This window comes from Solanum verrucosum, unplaced genomic scaffold (assembly GCF_900185275.1).
Source record: "Solanum verrucosum unplaced genomic scaffold, falcon-dt-bn FXZP01000252.1, whole genome shotgun sequence".
NCBI lineage: Eukaryota > Viridiplantae > Streptophyta > Magnoliopsida > Solanales > Solanaceae > Solanum > Solanum verrucosum.
This window is the reverse complement of record NW_026019988.1, coordinates 2,867,669-2,884,456: the sequence shown is the minus strand read 5'-3', so window position 1 is coordinate 2,884,456 and position 16,788 is coordinate 2,867,669. Positions and strand designations below refer to the sequence as shown.

Sequence of the window (16,788 nt, the reverse complement as noted above, 5' to 3'; positions counted from 1 at the left end):
AATTTTCTCATGCTTGGTTGTGTTAAATATTTTGGAAAATGTTTTCCAAATCAACTCATTTTCCTCAAATTTAAGGAAAATGACTTCCCTTCAAAACTTAAAGAAAACATTTTTCAAAACTCTCTTCCAACTTCAAATTACAATTACTTTTTGGTTGAAAAAATCAATTTATTTTATCCCTACCCTCAAACCAGCCCCCCAACCACCCCCCCCCCAAAAAAAAAAAAAAAAATTGTTTTTAAATTCAAATTTTTTACCCCACCTCACCCCTACCCCATCCCCTCCCAAAAAAATATTAAAAATTGTTTTTAAAAGATATTTATAATTTCATTTTTTTATTTTTTTACCCTCTACCCTCACCCCCCCTCCCCCCATCAGCCCCCAAGAAAAAAATTTAAGTTTGTTTTTAAAAAATATTTTCAAAATTTCATTTTTTCACTCCTACCCTAGACCCCCCCCCCCCCACCCCCACCCCCAAAAAAATTTTAAGTTTGGTCAATTTCATTTTTTCACCCCTACACTCGACCCCCCACCTACCCACCCTCTACCAGCCCCCCCCCCCCCACCCCCAAAAAATAATTTTAAGTTTGTTTTTCAAAAATATTTTCAATTTCAAAATTTCATTTTTTTCACCCCTACCCAACCCCCCCCCCCACCCCTCCAACCCCTACTAGCACCCCCAACCCAAAAAAAAAAATTAAGTTTGTTTTGAAAAAATATTTTCAATTTCAATATTTTTGCACCCCAACCCTCGACCCCCCCAATCACCCCCTACCAGCCCCCCACCCCACCCACCCCCTACCATCCCCCACCCCCAAAAAAAAATTTAAGTTTGTTTTTAAAAAATATTTTCAACTTCAAAATTTCAATTTTTCACCCCTACCCTCGACCTCCCACCCCCCAAAAAAAATTTAAGTTTGTTTTTAAAAATTATTTTCTACTCTAATAGAAATAAAAGATATTTCTCAAAAATATTTTTCATTCATAAATCAAACACTAAAAATCTTTTTCGGAAAATATTTTCTACTCACCAACCAAACATGAGAAAATAAGTCAAAAATCAACTTGTTTTCCAGGAAAACATTTTCCTTCATACCAAACACACCCTAAAATTTCTTCCATTTTGTGCTAATTAGTAAATGTGTGTTGTGTAACACAGTCTTGTAAATTTGATTTTAAAGATTGACTCCTATTGACTTTGCTCTCAAGTCTTAAGGGGTCGTTTGGTGTGATGGATAAGGGGAGTTAATCCTGGGATAAATTTTGAGCACCATTTAATCCTTTGTTTGGTTGCACAACATGGGATAATTTATCCCAAGATTAATAATTAGTCCTGGGATAAGTTATTCCTATCTTTGGTTGGAATAGTAATACCGGGATTAATATATTCTTCCATCTCACGATAACATATCGTGATATGGTATCGCATGGCCAAGCGGGCCATTAGTTTCCTCCTTTTAATCTGTCTTTACATTAATCTGTTTGTTACTTATTTTCCTCGTATGAATCTGTTTTCACATTTTGGAAATTATAGTCTATACTTTTCAACACTTTATTTGTTTTAGTGTTATATATATATATATATATAGTGGAGTAACTTTGATATTGGAAATACAACACACACAAATTAATATGGAGAAGCACATCTTCTTATTGATTCTTCACTTTCTAATTCAATTTTCTATATCACATGCTTCCTCTAATGAGACTGACCAGCAAGCTCTATTAGCTTTCCAAAATCTTATTACAAGTCCCACTCATTTTTTGGCCAACAATTGGACCAAAAATACTTCCTTTTGCTCTTGGTTTGGTGTCACTTGCACTCCAAAAAGGCAAAGGGTTGTGGCCTTGGCTCTTCCTAATTTGCATCTTCAAGGCACAATCTCGACGTCTTTGGCCAATTTGTCCTTCCTCAGTGTTCTCAATCTCGAGAACAACAACTTCCGCGGTGGCATCCCTTATGAACTTGGCCACTTGCCTCGCTTGCGAGTGATTGATATTCAAAACAATCAGCTCAACGGAAGTATACCAACAAGTCTATTTCAACACCGGAGAGTTCAAGTAATTTCATTGGCTTTCAATGAACTCAGTGGGGAAATGTGGAAAGGGCCATGGTATGTACCCGAACTCAGAGTCTTGGATCTCACCAACAATAACCTCACGGGTATGATCCCTCCTTCTGTTGGAAATGCCACAAAAATGATGAACTTCAGTTTGTCTGGGAATAGAGTCAGCGGCAACATTCCAAAGGAGGTCGGTAATCTGAGCCAACTTGCAGACTTGTCCTTGACTGATAATCAATTAACAGGTTCCATTCCTGTAGGACTATTTAATATCTCGTCGCTACTTGCCATAAATCTGCTATACAATAGACTTTCCGGTCCTCTCTTGCTAGATGAAGGAATTTTTTTGTCAAATCTGAAGTTTCTAAGGATATCTCGCAACCAGATTTTTGGTTGCATTCCTTCCAACATATGCCAACTCAGAGAGCTCAAAGTTTTGTCCATATCTTTCAACAACATAATTGGAGACATACCCAAAAATATTGATTGTTTATCCAATCTCCAGGAGTTTTATATTCATCATAATTCAATAAAAGGGACTATTCCCACTTCATTGGGAAATATTTCAACTCTGCAATATCTTTATTCTGGAAACAATCTCATGGTGGGGCCAATTCCTCCAGAATTAGGGAAGCTATCAAATTTGAGGGAATTAACCTTATCCAATAATTCTAATCTTATTGGTCAAATCCCAGAGGCTATTTTCAACATATCTTCTTTGGAAGTGATTCTTTTCAATTTCAACAACCTCTCAGGGAGATTTCCAACCACTACAGGTCTTCATCTTCCGAACCTTAAAGTACTTGAGTTGGGAGTCAATCAGCTGGAAGGGGAAATTCCATTGTTCATAACAAATGCTTCCAAGCTTCAGATACTGGCGCTAGAACATAACTCTCTCACGGGAGCTATTCCTACTAATTTGGGGAATCTTCATGAGCTGCGATCACTCTTACTACATCATAATCAACTTACCAATGAACCAAGAGAGCGTGAGTTGTTATTCTCCAATTCTTTGGCGGACTGTAGGATGTTGCAATGTATAGATGTGGGTGAAAATCCGTTGAATGGCGATCTGCCCAATTCTATTGGGAATCTTTCATCTACTCTTACATACTTGAATATACAAGATGCACACATCAACGGCCTCATTCCCACAGGTATAAGCAACATGAGCAGTCTAATGACACTAGACTTTCGAGGAAACAACTTGACAGGGAGTATTCCTTCTGATGTTGGTAAGCTTAAACAACTCCAAGGGCTCTATCTAACTAACAATAAATTGCAGGGACATATTCCAGAGGCGGTATGCCATTTATCTAATTTGGTTAAATTATATTTGTATGGTAATGAACTCTCTGGATTAATTCCAGAATGCTTAGGAAATCTTAGCATGCTACAAAAGCTTTCTTTGGGTTCTAATAAATTTTCATCAAAATCTCCATTGAGCCTTTGGAAGATGAGTGGTCTTCTCTATCTAGACGTGTCACAGAATTCAATAGAGGGAGAAGTTCCATCAGATATTGGAGGATTGAAAGCCATTGTAGAACTATATCTTTACAGTAACCACTTTTCAGGAATGATACCAACCAGATTCGGGGAACTCCAAAACCTGCAGTATCTTGACCTATCAAACAACTCATTTTTTGGCCAAATTCCATTATCCTTTGCCAACTTGATAAGCTTAGAATACTTGGATTTGTCTTTAAATGTATTGTCAGGTACTATTCCTAAGTCTTTGGGAAAACTCTCATACCTTAAAAGCATTAATGTTTCATTTAATGATTTAGAAGGTGAAATACCGAGTGGTGGCATTTTTGCAAATTCAACTCTGCAATCATTTATTCGGAACAAAGGTCTTTGCGGAATGCACATATTGGAGATTCCTGCTTGTGCTATCAATAATCCTGGAAAACAATCAAAGCTTAAGGAGGTTCTACTAAAAATTGTTACTCCAGTGGTTATTGCATCCTTTTTGATATTCTTGTTGGTTTTAATTTGGATAATGAAACAACAGAAGAAAGGAAAGTCCAAACATGTGGAACAGGTACTGGAGATCAGGACTCATCATTTAGTTTCTTATCACGAGATTCAACGAGCAACAAATAATTTTGATGAATCCAATTTAATTGGTGAGGGAAGCTCTGGCTCTGTGTATAAAGGCACATTATCTAGTGGAACTGCAGTGGCCATTAAGGTTCTAGATTTGGAAAATGAGCAAGTATGCAAAAGGTTTGATACCGAATGTGAAGTGATGAGAAATGTTAGACACAGAAATCTTGTTCCAGTGATTACTACATGTTCTAGTGACTATATAAGAGCCTTTGTTCTGCAATTTATGCCCAATGGGAGTCTTGAGAATTGGCTGTACAAAGAAGATCGCCACTTGAACCTTCATCAAAGAGTCACTGTAATGCTTGATGCAGCTATGGCAGTTGAATATCTACATCATGGTCATGCCACTCCAATAGTTCATTGTGACCTAAAGCCAGCCAATATTCTTTTGGATGAAGATATGGTGGCTCATGTTGGTGATTTTGGAATCTCTAAAATTTTAGCAATAAGCAAGTCCATGGCTTATACCGAGACATTGAGCACTCCTGGATACATTGCACCAGGTATAAAAAATCTACTCTCTTTGATTTTCTCTTATCATAATTAAGCCTCTCCAAATTTTAAAAGTAAAAAGAGCAAGTCTTTATTTATGCAGAATTATTGTTGTATTTCAATTGAATAATTTTTTTTTCAAACCTTTTCTAAGAATATGGCTCGGAGGGAATAGTATCTGCTAGTGGCGATGTTTATAGTTACGGCATCATATTGATGGAGGTTTTGACAAGAAGAAGGCCAACAGATGAAGAGATATGCAATGAAAATCTTGACTTGAGGAAATGGATCACACAATCATTTCCAGGGACTATGATGGACGTTGTGGATACCAATCTTTTTTCCAAGGAAGAACAGATCACTTCAAAAAGTGAAATCTGCATTGCGTCCATGATAGAATTGGGTTTAGACTGCACAATGGAAATGCCAGGATCAAGAATAAGCATGAAAGAAGTAGTGAAGAGGCTTAACAAAATCAACAACACATTTCTGGAAACATAGAAGTGATCAGCATCTGTTCGGATGGTGTTCTTTTCTGAGCTGCAAGTTAATATGATGTTTTTTGTTTCTTTAGTAAAGTCGTCGTATAGTACTTACTACTTGGAGTCATGTATTATTTGTAATTTCATTTGAGTGATTTGAACCTATTTTACTTTATCTATTTGTAATTATGTTTTGAATGCTTGAAAGAAACCAGAATGAAATTAATAGTCGCTTGACTCCGGTGAGTTTTTAAGAGTTTTTCGTGATTATTATTCCACAAAACTTTTCAAAAATTAGTCGACCGACTCTTCTAGCCCCAAACTTGTCCAGACCGGGCCTCACAGTCCTGGTAACTAGTACTCATTGCATCTTCATTAATTATGTTTCTTTTTCATCGTTTTGGTGTCATGAAATAAGAATTCAAAATTTTAAGTGTTTTTTTTTTGTGATCCACTGATATTTTGAAAAATAGTCGATCGACTTTGTTGGTACACAAATTTGGCCAGGCCAGGCCTTTTAGGAGCAGTACTTGTTGCAATTTTACTAATGACGTCTCTTTTTTTCCAGCTTTTTGATGTCATGAAATAGGAATTCAAGATTTTATGCCTTTTTTTAATGTGTTAGTTCACTGATTTTTTTAAAATTAGTTGACCGACTCCGTTGGCCCCTACTTGGACAGGTTGGGCCTCACACCAGTATTCGTTGCATTTTCATTAATGACATATCTTTTTTAATATTTCGGTGTTATAAAATTCGAATTCAAGATTTTAATCATTTTTGTATGTGTTAGCCCACTGATTTTTCAGATATTAGTCGATTGACTACTTGGCCCAAACTTGGTAACGTTGACCCTCAAAGGCCTAGTTACTAGTAGTCGTTGCATTTTCATTAATGGCATCTATTTTTCACTGTTGTGGTGTCATGAAATAGAAATTTAAGATTTTAAGCATTTTTCATGTGTGTTAGTCCATTGATTTTTCAATAATTAGTCGCTTGACTCCATTGGTCCCTAAGCTTATCCAATGCCTAGTGACCTCTACTCGTTGCATTTTCATTAATGACATCTCTTTTTTTAGTGTTTCGGTGTTGAGAAATAAGAATTCAAAACTTTAGCATTTTTGGTGTATATTAGTGCATTCGTTTTTCAAAAATTAGTTGACCGACTATGTTGGCCCCCAAAACTTGGTCAAGCTGGGGCCATAGGCCCTGGTAACCAATACTCATTGCAAATTCATTAGTTGCGTCTTTCTTTTGCAGAGTTTCAGTGTCACAAAATAGAAATTCAAGAATTTTAAAATTTTTTGTATATGTTAATTCATTGATTTTTCCAATAATCAGTCAATTGACTATGTTGGCTCACAAACTAGGCCAGGCCAAGTCTCACACGTGAGATGACCTGTACTCAGTGTCACGAAATAGAAATTTAAGATTTAAAGTGTTTTCCTGTGTGATATCATTAGTTTTCTGAAAATTACTCATCCTTCTCCGTTGCCCTTCAAACTTGGCTAAATCAAGCATCACAAGCCTAAAGACCAATAATTATTACGTTTTCAAGTTTCATCATCAACGTCTCTTTTGTCAGTATTTTGGCATCCCCAAATAAAAATTCAAGATTTTAAATATTTTTTTTATACATGTGTTAAGTAGGGATGTTCACGGGTCGGTTTGGATCGGTTATTAGTCAAAACCAAAACCAAACCAACTTAATTAGTTTTAAAACTATCAAAACCAAACCAAATCAAATATAATATACATTTATCGGTTTTGTGGTTATCGGTTTGGTTTGGTTTGGTTCGGTTATTCGGTTGTTAACCATACACAAAATAAAAAGAAACAATTCATTCAAAATGTGAAAAAAGTGACAACAATCCATTCAAAACAAATAATAGTTAGAATGACTTAAATTACCAAACTTTCAATCACTGAATTGACTATCAATAAAACTTTAAAATTCATTATATTGGTCTAGAAGGGAGAGAAAATAATATTTTCAATCCCACAAAGAATTGTCAGACACTCATATACATGAAATCAATAAGATAAATGTTTTCACCTTGAGCATTCTTGCTTTCAATAAGTAAAGTATAAAGAAATTTTAATGAAAACATATATAAGATCATTAAAATTGTTTATAAAAATAATATATTAAGTATGTATATTAATAAAATATATGTATATAATTCATCGGTTCGGTTCGGTTCGGTTATTTCTTCGGGTTTTTTCTAATAAAACTATAATCAAACCAAATACTACCGATTTTCCAAAATCTAAAACCAAATCAAACCAAACCCAAATAAAATCGGTTTTATTTTATCGGTCTGATTTGATTTATCGGTTTGGATCGGTTTTATCCAAATCGTGAACACCCCTAGTGTTAAGTCTATTTTTAGAAAATTAGTCAAATTGACTTTTTAGTGGACGGACCTTTAAAGACCCTTTGAGCTATGCCATGACATATTTTTCCGCCTAATTACGGTTGACATCGATGATTTTAATGATTTGATTATTAAATTCACAACGTCGTCATCGTCTATCCAAGAAGAAGAAGGACTAAATCTCATATTTCTCTCTCTCTCTCTCTCTAATCACATATCTCATATAAAAATGGAGAAAATTGGGAAAAGATTTGAAGGGAAAGTGGTGATTGTAACAGCTTCTACCCAAGGTATTGGATTTAGCATAGCTCAGAGACTTGGATTTGAAGGTGCTTCTGTTGTTATCTCCTCTCGGAAACAGGTGTTTTGTCTTCACTCCAATTATTTTTTTTTAATTTGGGATTTTTTTTGTGTTTTTGGAAATTTGGATGATTCTTCAATTGGGTATTTCAGATTTTGCTTAAAGTTAATGTCTTTATCCCTTTTATCTGGTTGTATGCTAAAAGGGTTTGTTTCTTGCCAAAATTTGGGTGATTCTTCAAATGGGTTTTTGCAGATTTTGTTAAAGTTCATGTCTTTTCTTTCATCTGATTGTATATACTAACAAATGGGTTTGATGAACTGAAGAGCTGGAACTTTTTTAGTATTTCACACACATACACATGATACCTGTGAATGGAGGATTGTTGGGCTAAATCAGCTCAAAGATACTCTTAATATGGTGTTATATTGTCCGTTTTAAGCCAAGCCCTCACGGTTTAACTCAAAAAAGTATTACGTCGTTAAGAGATCCTACATCTTATATGAAGCTTCTCAATCTGTCAGCTACCAACGTGGTGCTTTGTGTCATTTGAGAATTCCCCTTATTAGAATTTCACACACACACATACACATGATCCCTATGAATGGCAGATTGTTGGGCTAAATCAGCTCAAAGATGCTCTTAACATGGTGCGATATTGTCCATTTTAAGACAAGACCTCATGGTTTAACTCAAAAAGGAGTTACGTCGTTAAGAGATCCTACATCTTAGATGTAGCTTCCCAATCTTTCAACTGCCAACGTGTGACTTTGTAACCACAGAGGATGAACACATCTAATTCCGTGTGGATCCGGGTATTAAATTTTTAGTGCCTTAGGTGTTATGTTCAAATCGCACATGTCCAAGCCTTGGTGGGTAGTTACTTGTTTGGATTCAGGAATTAACTTTTAGTGCTTTAGGTCTCAGATTCAAATCGTATATGTCCAAGCCTTGGTGGGCAGTTACCTGTGTTGGTGGAGATATTAGGTACCACATGGAATTGATTGAGGTGTACACAGGCTGGGCTGGCCACTAGAGTTATCGAAAAAAGAATTACGTGTGACTTTGTAACCACAGAGGATGAACACATCTAATTCCGTGTGGATCCGGGTATTAACTTTTTAGTGCCTTAGGTGTTATGTTCAAATCACGTATGTCCAAGCCTTGGTGGGTAGTTACTTGTTTGGATTCAGAATTTAGCTTTTTAGTGCCTTAGGTCTCAGGTTCAAATCACATATGTCCAAGCCTTGGTGGGAAGTTACCTGTGTTGGTGGAGATATTAGGTACCACATGGAATTGATCAAGGTGTACACAGGCTGGGCTGGCCACTAGAGTTATCGAAAAAAGAATTTACACTGACTTGAATTTCAGCTGATCAAAACTTTTTATAGTTACAAGTAATTTGTAACAAAAATTGTGTCAAAGAAATAGAAACAGCGTCATTGTTTTTCTTGGACTTTTCTGTATTTGTGTATTGTTTACTCTCTTCATATTGAGGATTTGACTTTAGGTAGTGTCTATTTCATTTTACAGGAAAATGTAGATGAAGCAGTAAAGAAACTGAGAGATGGAGGAATTGAAGTGTTGGGATTAGTATGTCATGTCTCAAATGCACAACAGAGGAAGAATTTGATAGACAAGACCATTCAGGTATGAATTGAAATGATTCTGTTGTAAATTAACACTTCTTGGTCTGTGCTTGCATATCTCGGAGGTCAATTGCTATGTTGCTCAGACTCTTCAAAAATGTCGACGGGTGCGTGTCGGATCCTCCAAAGATAGTGTATTTTTGAAGGATCCGACACGGGTGTGGCAACATTTTTGGAGAGTCTGAGCAACTTAGGTCAATTGTATGTTATTTTCTTGGGAAATGGTTTTTGATCTAACAAGTTATGTAAAGCTAGTTGGTTTTTCTGGTGTCTAACTACGGAAAATGAGAAGTCAATGCTTACTACTTTGTATGATCCAACTTTGTTAATTGAAATTTGTAATTTTTCAGAAATATGGGAAACTAGACGTGGTTGTGTCAAATGCCGCTGTCAATCCTTCAGTAGATGCAATATTAGAAACTAAAGCATCAGTCCTTGACAAGCTGTGGGATATCAATGTCAAGGCCGCTATACTATTACTACAAGTAAGTTAATGATAAAAAAATCACGACAACAACGTTGCAAATGCATGTGTTACTTCGTCAAGCATTTATTGAATACATTGAAAGGCAATGACTATTTGTTCTAGTGCCACATATTTCCATATACTTCAAATTCTCGAATTCCTTTTCTTTTCCTTCATGTTCTGCTAATGCGCTCAATATTTTGATCTTTATACTGTTTATAGGATGCAGCTCCTTACCTTAAGAAGGGTTCATCTGTTGTTCTGATTTCCTCAATTTCTGGTTACTCGCCACCAGCTTCAATGGGTATGTATGGAGTGACTAAAACTGCGCTACTCGGACTTACCAAGGTACTAATGTTTAACTTGGCATCCCTGGCACATGAGTAACTATTATATCCTATTAGTGCTTTCTTCTTATTGTCTTATTTGGAAAGCCAGGCTCTTGCAGCTGAAATGAGTCCAGATACTCGTGTAAACTGTGTAGCACCGGGTTTTGTACCTACACATTTTGCTGATTTCATCACGAGTAATGAACAAGTGGTAAGTTCTTATTAAATGAAATCTTACTCGTAGAAAAATCTTATAAATATTCGCTATTTACTTACTAACTAGTTGCTGATTGTGTTTAGAGGAGAGAGATTGAGGGGAAGACATTACTCAATAGGCTCGGAACAACACAAGATATGGCCGCTGCTGTTGCTTATTTGGCTTCTGATGATGCTTCTTATGTAACCGGAGAAACTCTGGTTGTTGCTGGAGGAATGCCTTCCAGACTTTAACTTCTCGATTGCAGTGTCTCTCCTTCTGGTTTTAGTTAGCTTGCATCAGCCTAGGACGGACATGCTTTTGATGTTATGCAAGTCCTGTGACCGATACCAAGGGGAAGCATGAATCAGACCAATAAGACACTGCTCTCTGCCTGTCGTTACAACAGCAGAAGCCCACACCAGAGTTTCATTACCTTATTCCTTACTTTTGTAGAACTTCTTTCTTTTAGCTCTATTCACCTTGAGAGGAAATAGCTACAAGATGTTCAACTTTTATCTCAACTGATAGATAATAATCAACAGAAGTTTGATTAAGGTGAATAGCCTTAGAAGTTTGGAAAGTGTGCTCTTGTTTATATTATTTTTTCCAATAGTTTTGCAAACGTCAGGTTGCAAGATGATAATAAGCACATATTACCATCTCGAAATTGCATCTATTAGGACCATAAATATCTAAACATTGGCTTGTTCACATGTATCCTTATTAGTTCATCACTTTATCCCAATGAGAAGTTTATGCAGTCTTACCCCTACGTTGTAAGTGTAGGGAGGTTGTTTCTGATGGACCCTCGGCTCAAGTAGAAGAGAAAGTGAGAAATAAACTATGCATAAGAATAGTCTCAGCATTAACTAATACCAACATCACTAACACACACTATTCTTATACACTCTATCAAAACAGCTCCTAATTGTTCAACCTTGAACAGTAACAGTCTAAGGGCTCCCACTGTCCCACATTCCCTGGGAAATAATGGACTCTCTACCCTACTCCATTTAAATACCAAGATTTTAGGTCACTAACTCATGACATACACATCACGTATTGTCCTCTTATCACTAAACAGAAGGCCCACAGCAATGCAATTTAAACCCAGATTAATCTTTCTACTTTTCTACTTAGGAGTGCTTAAGCTTCATCAAACTCAATTATACACCAGTAAAAGAATTTGCCACTTTAGTAATACAGCCAAAATATCTGTGGGACAGGAATTTAAAAAGGATCTGAAACAGATATGGTTGACCGTTCCTCTATGCATTTGTTTTTTGTAGTATGTGTTAGTCGAGTGATTTTTGAGAAACTAGTATTTGAGTAAGTGCATTGTACGTATATTCAAGTAAGGACTGATTCACGACACTTTCGATATTGAGCGTAAATCTATGTGTAAAAAATCACTAAATTGCAACAAATAGTCAATATGAACCATAGTCATTTAGTACAAAATTGAACACATAAAATATGATTTTAAGACATTAATAATAGAATCAACGGCAGAACTAAGATTTTCACTAAAAGGGGTTCAAAATATGAAGAACAAAACAAACAAAGGTTCAACATCTATAATATATACATAAAAACTATTTAAACAATATGTATAAATAGTGTAATTTTCCGTCAAAAATGGTTTGAATGAACCCTCTCGGCCTTACCTGACTCCCCGATAAAACAGATGGGTCAAGAATGATCCTTTCAACTTCATCTCATATCAATTTCTGATAAGATTGTGCTTTGTAATAACAATAAATATAACTAAATAGATTCATTTTCTAATAAGGGTGGCTTGCATTTTTCCTTAAACTTTTGTGTAACCCATAAAATTATTGTGCCAGGTAACTCTTACAAATCTCTATGATTTCATTGCATTATACATTAGCTTCTAAATAACTTTAGAAAATGATTGTTCAAATACATTTTATACTGCAACATATGAATCTGATCTATACTTTTTAAATTACTTATCCATTTTTCAAATTAATTAAGGAAATCAATGCATTGATTTTGAAAGAATACATTATACCTCCATTTGAATCTAGTCCATATCATTAAACCATACAAAGTAACCTTTTAGATTCTTAACAGTTTGAGAGTAACTAAGAAAAGTAATGCATTGCTTTTTTAAAGTGAATTACTCATTATATTAATTTGACACCTTCTCATTTTTAGTATTTAGTATAATATAATATGATTAGCTACTTAATATTTCATTAATTAAATATTTTATAATATTATGATTGAATGTAGGGATAAAATGATAATTCAACTTTGCACTTTGGAGTTTTCCACTTTTAGTAATATATATGATATATAATATATGATTAGTAATATATATGATATGATGATGATGATATATACATTGTTTTATCAATCATAACTTTTCAAATTCTTCCGTTATGAGAATTATGATTATAATTAAAAGCAATATCAATGTACTCACTTATCAAGAAAATAATAATTTAATTATTAAAGGGCTTAAGGACTTAAATTCTACCATTATGTAATTAAAATATTCGTATTTAATTAAATAATCAATCAAATTTAAATTTAGTAAAAAGACAAAATGATAATTCAACTTTTTACTTTGGAGCTTCCCACTTATAATAATATATGATATGATGATCAGTTAAAATGACTTTTTTGGCGGACCGACCATTAAACAACCTTTGAACTAAGTCATGACTCATAGGGCTGTTCATGGTTATGGTTAAAAAATCAAATCGAACCGCAATCCGAACCAAACCGATTTAAAAAATTGATATTTGGTTTGGGTTGGTTAGGTATTGGTTTTAAATTTTGAAAATCGATACCATTTGGTTTGATTTTGGTTTTACTAAAAAACAACCGCAAAAATAACCAAACCGAACCGACAAAATTAGATATAAATTTTATAATTATTTATATATTATTCATAAATAAAATATAATATTTTGTTACATTTTAATTAACCGAAATCTTTAACTTTACAATTTTCTCAAGCGCAACACTTTAGTCCAACTATAACAATCCTAAGTCCAAGTCTATCAAAATTCATTTGTCTTTACCTATCCTGCTAACCGATAAGTTAGTATTGCTTAATTAAACCGACAATAGTTTTTTGTGGATTGTTCATGTACTAGGTGTTTGTGTCTATCGAGATAAGTACTTCCCAAATAAAATATTACTTTCAAACCGAATAAACCAGAAAAATTGAACCAAACCGACGGTTATTTTTTTTCGTTTAGTTCGGTTTAAAAAATTTTAAAAATCAACTAGATTGGTTTGATTTTGATTTTAATCAATAATCGATTCAAACCGAACCACGAACACTCCACTCATGACACATTTTTACGCCTAATTAATGTTGACTTTTTTGGTGATTTTTATGATTTGATTATTAATATTAAATTCACAACGTCGTCATCGTTTGCAAGTTGGCTCAGATTACAGACCTCCTTTGGAATGTTGCCACTGAGTACTGACTCTATTCCCAGACACATTTTTGTGTCATTTCCAACAGAAGGAGGGATTAAACCCGTAAGACTATTGTTCCTGAGATTTAAGACTCTGAGTTCGGCTACATACCATGGCCCTCTCCACATTTCACCACTGGTTATGAATTAGTGATGAAGGCAAAAAGGTAGGTGGCAAGGATATTTTAGGCCCGAAAGATAGAAAAAGGATAATTTTGTACCAATGACTTTTTTGGCAGACCGACCTTTAAACAGCCTGTCATGAGTCATGACATATTTTTCCGGCTAATTAATGTTGACATCGGCGATTTGATTATTAGTATTAAATTCACAACATGGTTATCGTCTATCCAAGAAGAAGAAGTAAGTCTCATATTTCTTTCTCTATGTAATCACAAAAATCATATAAAAATGGAGAAACGATTTGAAGGGAAAGTGGTGATTGTTACAGCTTCTACACAAGGTATTGGATTTAGCATAGCTCAGAGACTTGGATTTGAAGGTGCTTCTGTTGTTATCTCCTCTCGCAAACAGGTTTGTGTTTTTTTTTTTTCTGTATATGTATGTGTGTTGTTTAATCTCTTCATATTGAGGTTTTGACTTTAGGTATTGTCTATAGGAAAATGTAGATGAAGCAGTAAAGAAACTGAGAGATGGAGGAATTGAAGTGTTGGGATTAGTATGTCATGTCTCAAATGCACAACAGAGGAAGAATTTGATAGACAAGACCATTCAGGTATGAAATGATGCTTGGGAATGGTTTTTCAATGACAAGTCAATCAATGCTTACTGGAGTACTTCGTTTGTAATTTTTAAGAAATATGGGAAACTAGACGTGGTTGTGTCAAATGCCGCTGTCAATCCTTCAGTAGATGCAATATTAGAAACTAAAGCATCAGTCATTGACAAGCTGTGGGATATCAATGTCAAGGCCGCTATACTATTACTACAAGTAAGTTGTGTGGTGTGGAGCATACATACATTGACTATTAATTGTTCACATATTTCCATATATATACTCCAAATTCTCGAATTCCCGATCATGTTCTGCTATTGCGCTTATCTGTTTATAGGATGCAGCTCCATACCTTAACAAGGGTTCATCAGTTGTTCTGATTTCCTCAATTTCTGGTTACTCCCCACCAGCTTCAATGGGTATGTATGGGGTAACAAAAACTGCACTACTCGGACTTACCAAGGTACTATTTAACTTGGCACATGAGTGAGTAACTAATCTATGGAGTATATATATATATATCATACCTATTACTGCTTTCTTCTTATTGTCTTGTTTGGAAAGCCAGGCTCTTGCAGCTGAAATGAGTCCAGATACTCGTGTAAACTGTGTAGCACCGGGTTTTGTACCTACACATTTTACTGATTTCATCACAAGTAATGAACAAGTGGTAAGTTCTTATTAAATTAAATCTCTTGCGAATATTCGCTATTTACTTACTAACTAGTTGCTGATTGTGTTTAGAGGAGAGATATTGAGGGTAAGACATTACTCAATAGGCTTGGAACAACACAAGATATGGCCGCTGCTGTTGCTTATTTGGCTTCTGATGATGCTTCTTATGTAACTGGAGAAACTCTGGTTGTTGCTGGAGGAATGCCTTCCAGACTTTAACTTCTCTATTGCAGTGCCTCTCCTTCTGGTTTTAGCTCACTTGCATCAGCCTAGGAGGGACATGCTTATGATGTTATGCAATACCAAGGGGAAGCATGAATCAGACCAATAAGACACTGCTCTCTGCCTGTCGTTACACCGGAGTTCCATTACCTTATTCCTTACTTTTGTACAACTTCTTTCTTTTAGCTCTATTCACCTTGAGAGCAGATTAGCTACAAGATGTTCAACTTTTATCTCAACTGATAGATAATAATAATCAACAGAAGTTTGAGATGAAAATTCTCTAGCATTATCAAGGTAAATAGCCTTAGAAGTTTGGAAAGTGTGCTCTTGTTTATATTATTTTGGCAAAATGGTCTGGTGGACACTTGTACTTGTATCAATTTGTATTGTGAACAATTCTAGTTAATTATTTGCCATCTGAACCCTTAAACTTAATTAAAATGAGATTTTTAAACCCCTTTGACCGTTGACCAGGCTTATGTGGCATTTGTTTTGCTGAGTAAGATATGGCGCGTGCTATCACACATATAAAAGCAAGTGGAAGCAATGAATTTGCTTTAAAAAATATTAAATAATAAAAAGAAAAAGAAAACGTCCCCAACCCCATCATTGTCTTGAAGGCAAAGAATTAGATGCAAATTTTAAAGGTGTCATCATAAACCTCATCAGCCTTTCAATATCAAATTTAGGGGTCTTGACTTTTGAGGATTTTACCTTTTGAATATAATCATTTTTAGGGGAAATGTGCTGAAGTTGTTTTCTTAATTTTCCTGCAAATTGATTCATGGATGAATTTTACAATCATCTTCCTGCGGATCTAACAATGGTTGTCATATCTTGCTTGGTTTCCCTTCAAGTCACAGAAACTTGCTTGATTTCTCATGATCGCAATCATCTTTCTGCAGATCTGACAATGCGTTGAGATTTATTTTGACTATGCATACTTTTCTTTTTCTTTTTTCTTCTACGAAGACCCCAAAAATGCCCCAGTCTATTTTTCGCAAAGTTGTTCTATTCCTGTTTAATCTCTTCAAATAAAGTGATGTCTTTTTTTGGTGTGAAAAAAAATTGAAGAAGAAAAGAACAGGGGATATGGAGATTGAGATGCTGAACGCAAGCACTAACTAGCGATGAGACAGAACAAGGGCGAGTCTCCGAGTCATTCGGCTATGTTGACAATGATTGAAGGTTAGGGGAGGTGGAGGAATGGTGAGAGAAA

At 35.1% G+C, this 16,788-nt stretch overlaps 3 protein-coding genes across 3 annotated transcripts in view; all 3 read left to right on the top strand.

Annotated features, from left to right (window-relative positions):
- The window catches only part of LOC125818868 (receptor kinase-like protein Xa21), a 41,701-nt gene extending 37,077 nt beyond the window's left edge, over positions 1 to 4,624 (top strand). Inside the window, exons 2-3 of the mRNA XM_049498382.1 lie at positions 4,293 to 4,587; positions 4,619 to 4,624. Coding sequence (XP_049354339.1) covers positions 4,293 to 4,587; positions 4,619 to 4,624 — 301 coding nt within the window. The remainder of the gene's footprint in view (positions 1 to 4,292; positions 4,588 to 4,618) is intronic.
- A 3,002-nt stretch (positions 4,625 to 7,626) lies between these two features.
- Positions 7,627 to 11,018, top strand: LOC125818817 (tropinone reductase-like 3). Its single transcript, XM_049498334.1, has 6 exons — positions 7,627 to 7,886; positions 9,360 to 9,476; positions 9,826 to 9,960; positions 10,164 to 10,289; positions 10,380 to 10,481; positions 10,571 to 11,018. Exons 1-6 carry the CDS (start codon positions 7,755 to 7,757, stop codon positions 10,718 to 10,720), a joined length of 762 nt encoding a protein of 253 aa, XP_049354291.1. The 5' UTR covers positions 7,627 to 7,754; the 3' UTR covers positions 10,721 to 11,018.
- A 3,324-nt stretch (positions 11,019 to 14,342) lies between these two features.
- LOC125818818 (tropinone reductase-like 3) lies at positions 14,343 to 15,583 on the top strand. Its single transcript, XM_049498335.1, has 6 exons — positions 14,343 to 14,467; positions 14,553 to 14,669; positions 14,751 to 14,885; positions 15,007 to 15,132; positions 15,238 to 15,339; positions 15,414 to 15,583. Exons 1-6 carry the CDS (start codon positions 14,345 to 14,347, stop codon positions 15,561 to 15,563), a joined length of 753 nt encoding a protein of 250 aa, XP_049354292.1. The 5' UTR covers positions 14,343 to 14,344; the 3' UTR covers positions 15,564 to 15,583.
- Positions 15,584 to 16,788: the final 1,205 nt, after the last annotated feature.

Coding starts and splice junctions, on each gene's coding strand:
- LOC125818818 (XM_049498335.1), top strand. CDS start 14,345: ATGGAGAAACGATTTGAAGGGAAAGTGGTGATTGTTACAGCTTCTACA. Junction 14,468..14,552: donor TTATCTCCTCTCGCAAACAG/GTTTGTGTTTTT, acceptor TATTGTCTATAG/GAAAATGTAGATGAAGCAGT. Junction 14,886..15,006: donor CCGCTATACTATTACTACAA/GTAAGTTGTGTG, acceptor ATCTGTTTATAG/GATGCAGCTCCATACCTTAA.
- LOC125818817 (XM_049498334.1), top strand. CDS start 7,755: ATGGAGAAAATTGGGAAAAGATTTGAAGGGAAAGTGGTGATTGTAACA. Junction 9,477..9,825: donor TGATAGACAAGACCATTCAG/GTATGAATTGAA, acceptor GTAATTTTTCAG/AAATATGGGAAACTAGACGT. Junction 10,482..10,570: donor TCACGAGTAATGAACAAGTG/GTAAGTTCTTAT, acceptor GATTGTGTTTAG/AGGAGAGAGATTGAGGGGAA.